This window comes from Bufo gargarizans, unplaced genomic scaffold (assembly GCF_014858855.1).
Source record: "Bufo gargarizans isolate SCDJY-AF-19 unplaced genomic scaffold, ASM1485885v1 original_scaffold_1010_pilon, whole genome shotgun sequence".
Taxonomy (NCBI): Eukaryota; Metazoa; Chordata; class Amphibia; order Anura; family Bufonidae; genus Bufo; species Bufo gargarizans.
In genome coordinates this window covers 255,645-268,285 of record NW_025334196.1, presented here as the reverse complement: position 1 = coordinate 268,285, position 12,641 = coordinate 255,645, and the positions used below count along the sequence as shown (strand labels likewise).

At 46.9% G+C, this 12,641-nt stretch overlaps 1 protein-coding gene across 1 annotated transcript in view; it reads left to right on the top strand.

The window, feature by feature from the left end:
- The window catches only part of LOC122922876 (zinc finger protein 260-like), a 41,032-nt gene extending 34,026 nt beyond the window's left edge, over positions 1-7,006 (top strand). Inside the window, exon 3 of the mRNA XM_044273628.1 lies at positions 6,144-7,006. Within this exon, the coding sequence (XP_044129563.1) occupies positions 6,144-6,763 (620 nt within the window). The 3' untranslated portion in view covers positions 6,764-7,006. The remainder of the gene's footprint in view (positions 1-6,143) is intronic.
- Positions 7,007-12,641: the final 5,635 nt, after the last annotated feature.

Here is a 12,641-nt window from a genome sequence, read left to right as displayed (position 1 = left end):
TTTCTTAATGTGGGGCAGAGTAGGGGGCAGTATTACTAATTATGGCATTCTAGAAGGGAATTACTATTGGTGGGACTATGAGGAGCACCATTACTATGGGGCACTATTATTTCTTCAGGATAGTATTTGGGGGTATTGGGGAGCACAGAAAGCAGCAGGATAACACTGTGGGGTTCCAGGTTGGGGGATGATGATAGAAAAGTGAGGACACTAAGATGTCCGTGTGTCACACTCTGCAGAGACGAGACGCGGCTGAAAGAAGTGGCTGGACCAAATGGAGAAGATGATAGAAGATCTACATCGGAGGAGCCATCACCTGGAGGCCCTGGATGTGAGAGGCATGTGCTGCTGTATAGTATAGTGTATTTATGTATGTGTACCATGTATATGGTGTATTTATGTGTATTGGATATATATGGTGTATGTGCCGTGACGCCGCGCGTCCGCCATTGAGTAGGGAACCTGTTCTCAAAAATTTTAATCCGACCCCCCCCATTGTCGATCTGCCTGCTAGCATCCCCAACCCCCCAAAAAAATCCCCCCCCCCCGTTGGCAATCTGTCTGCTTAGCCCCCCTCCCACGTCAGCGGTCTGTTTACTATCCAAACCCTCCCCCCCGCATTACCGCTTGGGTAAGTCGGCAGGCTCAGTGAAGGATGTGAAGGGATGTCAACGGCACCGCGGTGGCAGGGCGGAGCTTGAAGGACGTCCCCTACGTGACTCGTCCCAGGGGGGGTGACACCATTTTCTACCGCACCGGTTGACACCAGCCTTAGCAACGCCACTGGTCATCACGTGACTGCTGCAGCCAATCGCCGGTCACATCGGTGACCTGTCCCTCTTGCTCTACATGACCCAGTGACGTCCCGTTTCCCCCCATCCATGATGCCGCCGGCAGGTATCTCCCGGCCTATGGCCAGAGACGCTGTGAGCAGTTGTGGTGACATCACAGTGCTGTGTTCCTGCGCCAGGACTCACTGCCTTATAGGCCTCAGGCCTACGAAGCCTATTAGAGTGAATGTCAGGGCAAAGAACCATCAGTTGTGGAGGATTTTCTACAGATGACATCTTTGTTGTCCCGTTATGCGGCTTCTCTTCTCAGAGAGACTCCTCTAAGACGTCGGCTGCAGCCAATAATCGGCAGGTTTGTCTTCACGTCCTTCCTCATGGTGTGGGCTCCAGCTCTCAGCATCACCTCCTTACAGACAACTGGGTGATTTATGAAGCCCCGGAGCCTGAATTCTGGAGCCGTAAAGTCACGTCTCATTTGCACAAGTAGCTCGTTGTTTGGTCTTGTCCACCATTTTGTTATAAATGGGCGGAGGGTGAGAGCGGCGTGGACCAAACATCCCGCCACTATTCCCGTTACTTACCCTAGTCTTCTGGGGGAATCTCCGCCAGGTCTTAGTGAGCGCCTCTTTGGGGCATCTGATGCCGCTGCAGACTAGATGAGACCTGACGTTACACACCATCGTGGTCTCCTCAATGTCTTCTACTGAAAAGGCCAGAAACCCCCACATAGCATTGTCATCTGACGGCACAAGGCCTCTGATCTCGGGGTGGGAGGTCGTCTACATAAGTGGAACGGGCGACCTCTGTCATCAGGGGATGGAAGCTTCCAACCATCCTGCCGCCCTGAGCTCAGATGTCTGCAGAAGACTTCTGTCTCGGGTTTGAGGTCAGCACCAGGAAGGAGAACATTCTCCTCCTGAAACTGAACTACACGTCCCAGAAGTCGGCTGAATTCACCACAGCTACAGCATTAGAGGAGAGAACTACAAGTCCCAGCATATCCAGGGTGTTATTATAGGATATCAGAGGAGAGAACTACAACTCCCAGCATTGTTTTGGCTCTAAGAGAAAAGCCACTAGACTCATCGCTTCTCCAGGCAAAGCTCCGCCCTCTGATGTCACATGATCATCATTACCGTTCTCTCATCCTCTCCACTGCTGAGCCCCGCCTCCTCCACTAATCACATGACAGTGACATCACACCAGGTCCTTCACCACCTCCTCTCTCCACTGCTGAGCCCCGCCCCCTGCCCTGATCACATGACGGTGACGTCATCCCAGGTCCTTCAGCTCCGGCAGTGCAGCAGATGCTGGGCAGGTCCTGGTCGGTAGTCAGGGCTCTTGTTCTCTCTGGTATCAGCCATTCCTCCAGCCTGCAGGTAAGATGAGCTGTGAGGAGACAGTGTGGTGGAGAGCTCAGACATGTCACCTCTGGAGATTCTCCTCCATTACACACAAGGAATCCTTCTCCGCTCCTCAGCTTAATATGATGTGGGAGTAGTAGTGGTGATAGTGGGGGTAGTCATCATTCGCTGGCCCCTGACTGTCCTGGTGAGGGGCCCCTGCCTCCAGGAGGAGAATGAATGGAGCGGGGCCCGGCCTGAGCTCAGCTCTCTCCAGTCTCTTCTCTAGGAGCTCTGGACACAGCTGAGCACAGCCCAGAGGTGGGACCTGCATCTATCAGACATTTATCTCCTGTGGAGCCACCAGAGATCTCCATGTTGGGGCACCTGGACTCCATGTGGTGGGGGCTCTGAGAAGCGGGGCCCCTCCAGGCTCAGGAAGTGCGGTTCTGGAGGTGACATCTGGTCTTGTCTTCTGGATGATTTCCTCTCCTCTTCTCATAAAGGCGCCTGCAGTACTAGAAGCCTCCAGCTCCTCCAGTTCTCTCCTCTTCTCCTGAATGACCACCAAGGATGGACAGGAAGGAGATCAGCAGAAGAATATTAGACCTCACCTTGGAGATCATCTCCCTGCTGAGCGGAGAGGTAAACTTTTCTAGATTTCTCTCCTCTTTATTGTATTCTGTAACAAGTCAGACATCGGGAAGGAGAATCCATCATAGGGAGTGATAGGAAGAGTCCGGGGTCCTGGAGAACGGCCTCCAGAACTTCCAAGTGACGGAGAACCTGAAGATCAGCCCCAATATGGTGAGTGATGTGTCATGTGACCAGTGACCAATAGTCATGTTGTAGGAGCCATGAGGAGGTAAGTAGGCACGTTGTACCCAGGAGGAGAGGGCCGGAGGAGAGCACATGGCCCCTGAAGGGTTTATTCCCTAAGTGTCTCTCTCCATCCACAGGAGTACACAATAGTGAAGAAGACATCGGGGGACTGTGTGACTCCCATCATCCATCTCCAGGAGTCAGGAGGGCGGAGCAGGACCCCTCCCCCCATCACAGAGCCTCCCCCTCACCCCCTGATACATGAGCAGAAGATCCTAGAACTCACCCACAAGATGATGGAGCTGCTGACTGGAGAGGTGACACTGCTGGGAATGCTGGGAAATTCTCCAGTAACAGCACTGGAGGGGTCTGGGTGATGACGGTGTCATTGTGTTGTCAGGTTCCTATAAGGTGTCAGGATGTCACTGTCTATTTCTCCATGGAGGAGTGGGAGTATATAGAAGGACACAAGGACCTGTACAAGGAGGCCATGATGGAGGAGCACCAGCCTCTTATATCACAAGGTAAGAGCCGTCATGTGCAGTGTATACATGTGTGTGCAGTGACATGTAATGGAGGAGCACCAGCCTCTTATATCACAAGGTAAGAGCCGTCATGTGCAGTGTATACACGTGTGTGCAGTGACATGTAATGGAGGAGCACCAGCCTCTTATATCACAGGGTAAGAGCCGTCATGTGCAGTGTATACTCGTGTGTGCAGTGACATGTAATGGAGGAGCACCAGCCTCTTATATCACAAGGTAAGAGCCGTCATGTGCAGTGTATACACGTGTGTGCAGTGACATGTAATGGAGGAGCACCAGCCTCTTATATCACAGGGTAAGAGCCGTCATGTGCAGTGTATACACGTGTGTGCAGTGACATGTAATGGAGGAGCACCAGCCTCTTATATCACAGGGTAAGAGCCGTCATGTGCAGTGTATACACGTGTGCAGTGACCTGTAATGGAGGATCACCAGCCTCTTATATCACAAGGTAAGAGCCGTCATGTGCAGTGTATACACATGTGTGCAGTGACATGTAATGGAGGAGCACCAGCCTCTTATATCACAGGGTAAGAGCCGTCATGTGCAGTGTATACACGTGTGTGCAGTGACATGTAATGGAGGAGCACCAGCCTCTTATATCACAAGGTAAGAGCCGTCACGTGCAGTGTATACACGTGTGTGCAGTGACATGTAATGGAGGAGCACCAGCCTCTTATATCACAAGGTAAGAGCCGTCATGTGCAGTGTATACACGTGTGTGCAGTGACATGTAATGGAGGAGCACCAGCCTCTTATATCACAAGGTAAGAGCCGTCATGTGTAGTGTATACACGTGTGTGCAGTGACATGTAATGGAGGAGCACCAGCCTCTTATATCACAAGGTAAGAGCCGTCATGTGCAGTGTATACACGTGTGTGCAGTGACATGTAATGGAGGAGCACTAGCCTCTTATATCACAAGGTAAGAGCCGTCATGTGCAGTGTATACACGTGTGTGCAGGGACATGTAATGGAGGAGCACCAGCCTCTTATATCACAAGGTAAGAGCCGTCATGTGCAGTGTATACACGTGTGTGCAGTGACATGTAATGGAGGAGCTCCAGCCTCTTATATCACAGGGTAAGACCCGTCATGTGCAGTGTATACACGTGTGTGCAGTGACATGTAATGGAGGAGCACCAGCCTCTTATATCACAAGGTAAGAGCCGTCATGTGCAGTGTGTACACGTGTGTGCAGTGACATGTAATGGAGGAGCACCAGCCTCTTATATCACAAGGTAAGAGCCGTCATGTGCAGTGTATACACGTGTGTGCAGTGACATGTAATGGAGGAGCACCAGCCTCTTATATCACAAGGTAAGAGCCGTCATGTGCAGTGTATACACGTGTGTGCAGTGACATGTAATGGAGGAGCTCCACAGTTTCTTCTCACATTACATTAGAGGCTACGTGTTCTTTATATGTCAGTCATATCCATAGGGCTCCAGTCACATGATGGGAGCGTGTCCTTCTGGCCTCCATCGGGCCGGTATAGTAGACTATACTACAGAGACGTCTTGTACAATCCGTGTTCTGCATTGTATATATATTGTAGATTATACATGGAGTTTATGGGCAATGTCCGCCCTGTACGACTGTTTGTCACCGATGTAGAACAAGCGTGTGTCATGTAAGTCGTTGGTGTCTCAATAAAATGTGAGAAAATTTGTAGTAAAATTCTTGTCCGGCATCGGCTTTAAATTGCTAAATGTGACCATGTTGTCCATCACTTCAGCGATTATCTGCTCATCCCCTTCAGACTGAACGTGTGACTTCTAGCAGTAACTGCATGTCCCAGAATGTTGCAGCTGCATTAGAGCGTGTTCACACAGGGCACATTTATTGTAGACATTTCCATGTATTGGGTTGTTTCTGCAGCAGCTGCATGGATTATTACAAGCCACATTCTGGGCAGCGGGACAGTCACAGAAATGTCTGCAGCTGATCTGCTCTGTGTGAACTTGCTGGTAGATAACCAGTGACTGATCTGTGCTGCTCTTATAATCTGTCCAAAAAGGGGGGATTTTAAGGTTCCACATATAGAAACAACAGGCAGGTTCTGCAGGGGCGGGGCTTACGATGCTCCATTGTTTCCAGACATGGTCAGGCTTTTCACATTTTTTAGTTTTGTTAAATCATTATTTACTGTATGTAATAAAGGTCATGACCCGGTGTAAACCAGAATCCTGGACTTTGTCAGGAAGTTATAGAAGCTTTGTAAGGCTGGGATCACAAGTGCAGTTTTTTGGGCCAAAGTCAGGAATGGATTCCAAATGAATGAACACTTCTCCTTCCTGCTGGATCAACTTCCAGCCAAATTGTAATGTTATAAGTTTGTCTACTCTGGAGTTTGCAAAAAAAAAAAAAAAAAACACTTTTCATTTTTATCTTAACAGAAAATCCCAGTAAGAAATGTGAAAATGTCATGTTACCACTAGATGAAGATATCCTGCAGCGCTCTTCAGGAGAAAACCTCATTACCCTTAATGTACATCCAGGACTTCACAGTACAGATCTGTCATATAATCCTCCTAATTATGAGGAACCTTCTCCTGACCAATCACAGATTGTTACCGCAAGTACAAGTCAGAAAGGGATTAAATGGTTTAATTGTGGTAAAGAATCCACAAACCACTCAGGACTTTCTACACACCGAAGACGTCACACAGGAGAGAAAATGTATTCATGTTCAGAATGTGGGAAATGTTTTACACAGAAATCACTTCTTGTTAGACATGAGAGCAGTCACACAGGACATAAAGAATATACATGTTCAGAATGTGGGAAATGTTTTAGACAAAAATCAAATCTTGTTTACCATAAGAGACTTCATACAGGAGAGAAGCCATATTCATGTTCAGAATGTGGGAAATGTTTTACAGGGAAATCAAATCTGGTTTACCATGAGAGAAGTCATACAGGAGAGAAACCATATACTTGTTCACATTGTGGGAAATGTTTTACACACACATCAAATCTTGTTATACATGAGAGAAGTCACACTGGGGAAAAGCCGTATTCATGTTCAGAATGTGGGAAATGTTTTACAGAGAAATCACATCTTGTTAGACATGAGAGACGTCACACAGGAGAGAAGCCATATTCATGTTCAGAATGTGGGAAATGTTTTACAGTGAAATCAAATCTTGTTGCACATGAGAGAATTCACACAGGAGAGAAGCCATATTCATGTTCAGAATGTGGGAAACGTTTTTCAGATAAATCGGGTCTTCTAAAACATAAGAGGAATCACACATGAGAGAAGCTGCATTCAGAATGAGAAAAATGTTTTTGTTTCTAAAGCCATAATTAGGGGTCATTAGTGAAGTCACACAAGGAAGAAGCCATAATACGGTTGTGTTATCTCAACTGAAGCGTTTTTGCAGATCCATGACTGATCCGCACAAAACTCGAGTGTGAAAATGGCTTAAAACTGACCTGTTACTTTCGTTCTCCAGGTCAGTACAATTATGGCGATACCACATATGTATAGTTTTTCTTGCATTTTAATACTGAAAAAAAAACTTTGAAAAAACTTTTTTGTACTTATGTGTACGGAGCTGTGTGAGGGCTCGTTTTTTGAGGAATGATCTGTAGTTTTCATTCATACCATTCTGAGGTATTTTTTTTATCACTTTTTATTTTTTGTTGGAGATGAAGAGACTAAAAAAGGGGCTAAAAAACCTTTTTGACTTATTTGCCATATCTGAAAAATATTTACTAATTTAAAAGTATGGGTGCTTTCGGACGCGGCGATACCCATGATGTGTATTATTTTATAGTTTCCATTTTTTTATTAACATTTTGGGGAAGGGGTGTTTTTTTTTTTTTTTTTTTTTCTTTTTTTTTTTACAGTATTTTATAGTTCCCGTAGGAAACTATAAAAAGCAATCATCAGATTGCTTCTCTCATACACCGACATTGGAGTGTATGAGAGCTACAATGTAATCCTATAAAGCCCTGCCACAGGCAAGGGCTTCATAGGAGCTAACATGCGGCAGCTTCAGTTCATTACGGAGGACTGAGGCTGCCGCACTATGCATCCGGCTCCCCTGATCCTCATGATTGACCACAGCATCTGAAGAGTTAAAAGTCTAAGATCATTGTTACCGCCAGTCACGGACATTAGCTGCTGGTGGCGCATGTGAGAGCTTATTGTTCCTTATGGATATAAAGTAATCAATTCTCAACCTTCCGGATCTCTTTACTCCAGGCTAAATAGATCTCAGGACATATGGAAAGATATAGGGAATGGAGATGATATTCAACATTACAGTAAAGCTCATAACAGACACTGGAAGGAGGAGACCTGATTATAATTACCAAAGAACAATCCTTTGGAGTAAGAAGGAATCTGAAGTACCGATCCACTGATGACAAGACTAGGATCTCCCTGTTCTTATGGAAGATGTCATGGCCAGATGGAAATAACCTTTTTTAGGTTAGGTATTTATGTGGGCCCTCCTCCAGAGGTTCAAAGGGAGATGATCTTAAAACTTTTAGGACTAAGGTCAAGTCCTATTATGGAAGGCTACATCTTAGCAAACCTTTCAGGAACCTTTTCATCAAGGACTATTGTGACAAGGATAAACTTGCAGAATGGGCAAAATTTAGACTTTTTAGGTTGATACTCTAAGGCCTTTTCCTATTTTGTCTTGCAGGAAGCCTAAGAGGCTGATAATATGTGGTTTAGAACTATCCACCCCTTAATAGAATTTAAGCTGAATAGATTCACTTGATCCTTGTGTAAGCCCTTTAAGTTGAGATCTGGCTCCGACTATGTCTTAAAGACCATTAGATTGATATAGTGGCTGTAAAGTTGAGTCTCCACAGGTTCTGGCAGAGCTGAGTGCTCTTGACACACACAATTTGCACTGTGGAAGTCTTCAGATACACCCTTGACTCATTTGAAAGAGTTGGGATCAAAATGAATTTTTCATGAATTGCAAACCAGAGTGTGGCAAAGGTCTTCATGATTTAATCAAAGAGGCTTCAAGATAGTTAAAGAGGCTGGTCAAACTTCAGGCTGTCAAACTGAACCTCTTCAGGTCTTGGCAGAGTTCAGTGTCCTAGACACACACAAACTGCAGTGGGGGAAGTCTCCAAGTTATACTCTTAACTCAACTGAATAAGTTAGGAAAAATTATATTTTGGTGGATTAAAGGGGTTGTCCGGGTTCAGAGCTGAACCCGGACATACCCTTATTTTCACCCCGGCAGCCCCCCTGAGCCTAGCATCGGAGCATCTCATGCTCCGATGCGCTCCAGTGCCCTGCGCTAGATCGCGCAGGGCACGGGCTCTTGTGTTTTCAATAACACACTGCCGGGCGGTAACTTCCGCCCAGCAGTGTGTTCAGTGACGTCACCGGCTCTGAGGGGCGGGCTTTAGCTCTGCCCTAGCCGTTTTACTGGCTAGGGCAGAGCCAAATCCCGCCCATCAGTGCCGGTGACGTCACCGGGCTTCCTGTCAGCCCCATAGAGAGCCCCGGTACGTCACCGGAACTCAGAAAAATGCCTTTGCCCTGTGCAATTTAGCGCAGGGCAAAGGAGAGCATCGGAGCAGGAACTGCTCCGATGCTCATGTCAGGGGGGCTGCCTGGGTGAAAATGGAGGGCTGTCCAGGTTCAGCTCTGAACCTGGACAACCCCTTTAAGGCCCAATGTGTGGTAGGATCTTCATGACTACATCAGAGAGGCAGCTAGATATAAATCAAGTCTAGCAACCTTTAGGCTGTCAGTCTCAATCTTTCCAGATATTTGCAGAGTTCAGTGCCCTACATATCAAGGGTCTACACTGGGGGAAGTCTCAGTAACACCCTTGACTCACCAGCATGTTGGGAACCATGACCTCTCTGTCCCGAACAGTATGATGGCTGTACTGTCATCTGGTCTAGCCTGATTTTCATCAATACCAGAATTATCATGGAAACTGGAGGAAAAATGTAGGCCAGCCTGAACCTCCAAGGAATGGACAAGGGATTTTCCACCTAAGAAAAGGAAAATAATGTTTCCATCTTGGCACTGAACCGTACGGTGTTTTTGCAGTGATCAGAAAAAAAAATAATTCTGTCACTGCGGTGGGGCGGACTGAATGCAAGTGTGCGCACAAGATCAGGCCTGATCGGGCGAACACTGCGTTTTTTGTAGAGCCTATAGAACATGTCCTAAGAAAAGGCAAAATGCGGAAAGCACATTGCCGGTGTCCGCGTTTTGCGGATCCGCAAAACACATACAGACGTCTGAATGGAGCCTTACAGGGGGGTGATCAGGGAGTCTATATGGGGTGATCAGGGGTTAATAAGTGACAGAGGGGGATGTAGTGTAGGGTGGTGATTGGTGCTACTTACAGAGCTGCCTGTTTCCTCTGGTGGTCGATCCAAGCAAAAGGGACCACCAGAGGACCAGGTAGCAGGTATATTAGACGCTGTTAACAAAACAGCGTCTAATATACAATTTTAGGGTTAAAAAAATGATGATCGCTGCTGGCAGGCTGTAGATTAACTTCTCAGGCGTGCGTTGCTGTGAACGCGCGGAAAATCTCGTCACTCGCGGGATGACGCACCAATACGTCCAGGAGGAATAACCCGGCCGCCCGCAGGACGCATCCCTGCGTTAGGCGGTCGGGAGAAGGTAGAAGGGTTTCTGATTTGGTGCCACCCTGCTTATCATGTCTGCTCTTACACTGACTGTTTCCTCAAGTCTGTGGGGTGAGTCAGACACGATCTTCTATAGCAGGGATCAGCAACCTTCGGCACTCCAGCTGTGGTGAAACTACAATTCCCAGCATGCTCCATTCATTTCTATGTGAGTTCTTAGAAGAGGAGAGTAAGTATGCATGCTGGGAGTTGTAGTTTTACAACATCTGGAGTGCCGGAGGTTGCCTACCCCTGTTCTATAGTATTAAAGTCTTTGGGGTTTGAGGAAAGAGACTTCTCAAGGGACTCCAGGAGCCCCATGACTATATGCCCCTCGAGGTGCAGTTCTCAACCTAGTTCAGGACCATTATTAGTCAGCAGAATCCAGATCTGCTGGAAAACAAAACACTTGTCTCTGAAATGTTTCTACCATCTGTAGAATTGACAAGCTTGAAATGACAGGGTTCACCAAATATTCAACCCCTCTGGGTTAAGGTTTCCACAGGCTTAGGATATCTTCTCTATATAGAGGGCATACGTGTCATACAGCTCAAGAAGCTACCTCTGCAACTCCTTACATGGTGCCCAAAACCCTCTGCTGCCAAGATACTTTCCCCAGCACAAGGGTTGAAATAAATGGTCAGCAGCCTGAAGATTGCCAATTATCCAAGTATAGAACCACAGAAATTCTCTGAGAAGAAATTCCACAGTAGAAAACTGAGCAGATAACTTTCTGGCCTTATTCTCAATCGCAATCCGTACCAGAAGCGTCAATTTTGACGTAAATTTGTTTTCCCTTAGTCCTAACAGCAGCACAAGTTGGGTATTTGCCCCTGTGAAACTGGTCAGGACAGGCGGAATTTTTATTGAACAAAAAATTTCTGCCTAATTAGTAATTAACTAATTAAGCCCCTACCCCATATAACCCGGCCCCTAACTGGACGGGGTTGCTTTATAACAAGTAACTAATAATAAATCACACAAATGGAGGGAAATTTGTGTACTGCTGTTAGGACTAAGGGAAAACAAATTTACGTCAAAATTGACGCTTCCCTTTCGTCCTAACAGCAGCACAAGTGGGGAAGTAGCAAGAAACCTCACCCAAATTGGGAGGGCTCCCTACTCCCCTCTTAGGAGAGGGCGGCACTTAAAACGGATTGTCCAAAGGCCATTCCCTCCGCTCGTCTGGCCTTTAGACGATAATGTGAGATGAAGGTGTTCTGGGAACTCCAAGAAGCAGCTGCACAAATATGGTCTAAAGGGATCAGTTTCTTTTCAGCATAAGAGGTGGATACAGCCCTGGTAGAATGGGCGGAGACAAAGGAAGGAGGCGTCAAGTCTTGGGACAGAAAAGCCAGACGGATTGCTTCTTTAATCCACCTGCTCAGAGTGGGTTTGGAGGCCTTCAGACCCCTGTTCTTCCCTGAATAGGTCAGAAGGAGGTTTTCCGATCTTCTAAAATCTCTTGTTCTGTCCAAATACACCCTAAGACCTCTTGAGATGTCTAATGTACGGAGCCTTTCTTCCTTGGGAGAAGATGCAGCCGGTAAAAAAGGGGGTAGACATATCGTCTGATTGATATTGGAAAAGGTAGGAACCTTTGGCAAAAAGGTTGGCAAGAACCTTAACAGGGCCTTGTCCTGAAGGAAATTTAAATAAGGCTCGGAAGCCCCCAGAGCCTGAAGTTCCCCAACTCTCTAGCTGATGTAATAGCCAGTAAGAAGGTGACCTTTAGAGATAAGAACCTCAAGTGTAACTCATTCAAAGGCTCAAAAGGGGGGACACATAACCCTTTTAGAACTACTGTTAAATCCCACTGCTGGATTGGTCTCAAGATTCTGGGTTTAAGCCTCTCGGCTCCCTTCAGGAACCTCTTGATTAGGTGGTCCTGAGAAATCGGTCTGCTAAGGCATGCCGATAAGGCAGAGACGTGAGCTCTGAGTGTAGATGGGCTTAGATCCTTGTCTAGACCATCCTGGAGGCATTGTAGAATAGCGGAGAGAGGAGGGTCTGAGGCAACTACCTCTCTGTCATTACACCATTGCAGGAATATTCTGTAGATTCTAGAATACTTTTTGCTTGTAGATTCTGCTCTGGAGTGAGAGATTGTTCTCAAGACCTCCACAGATAACCCTCTAGCTTCTAGAAGGGACCTGTCAATCTCCAGGCTGTCAGACTGAGCCTCCTCAGATCTAGACAGGGACCTGTGTCCTGATACACAAGGTCCTGTATTAGGGGAAGTCTCCAATAAATGCCCTGACTCATCTGCATGAGCTGGGCGAACCAAGACCTCTTCGGCCAGAATGGCATGATGGCAATCACCGAGGTCTGGTCTTGCTTGATCTTCATCAATACCCTCGGTATCATGGAAATTGGAGGGAAGATATATGCCAGCCTGAACCTCCAAGTTATAGACAGAGCATCTATCGCTACCGGGTTGTCCTCCCTGTAAAGGGAACAGAACTTGCTCACCTTGGCGTTCAATCGGGTAGCCATCAGGTCGA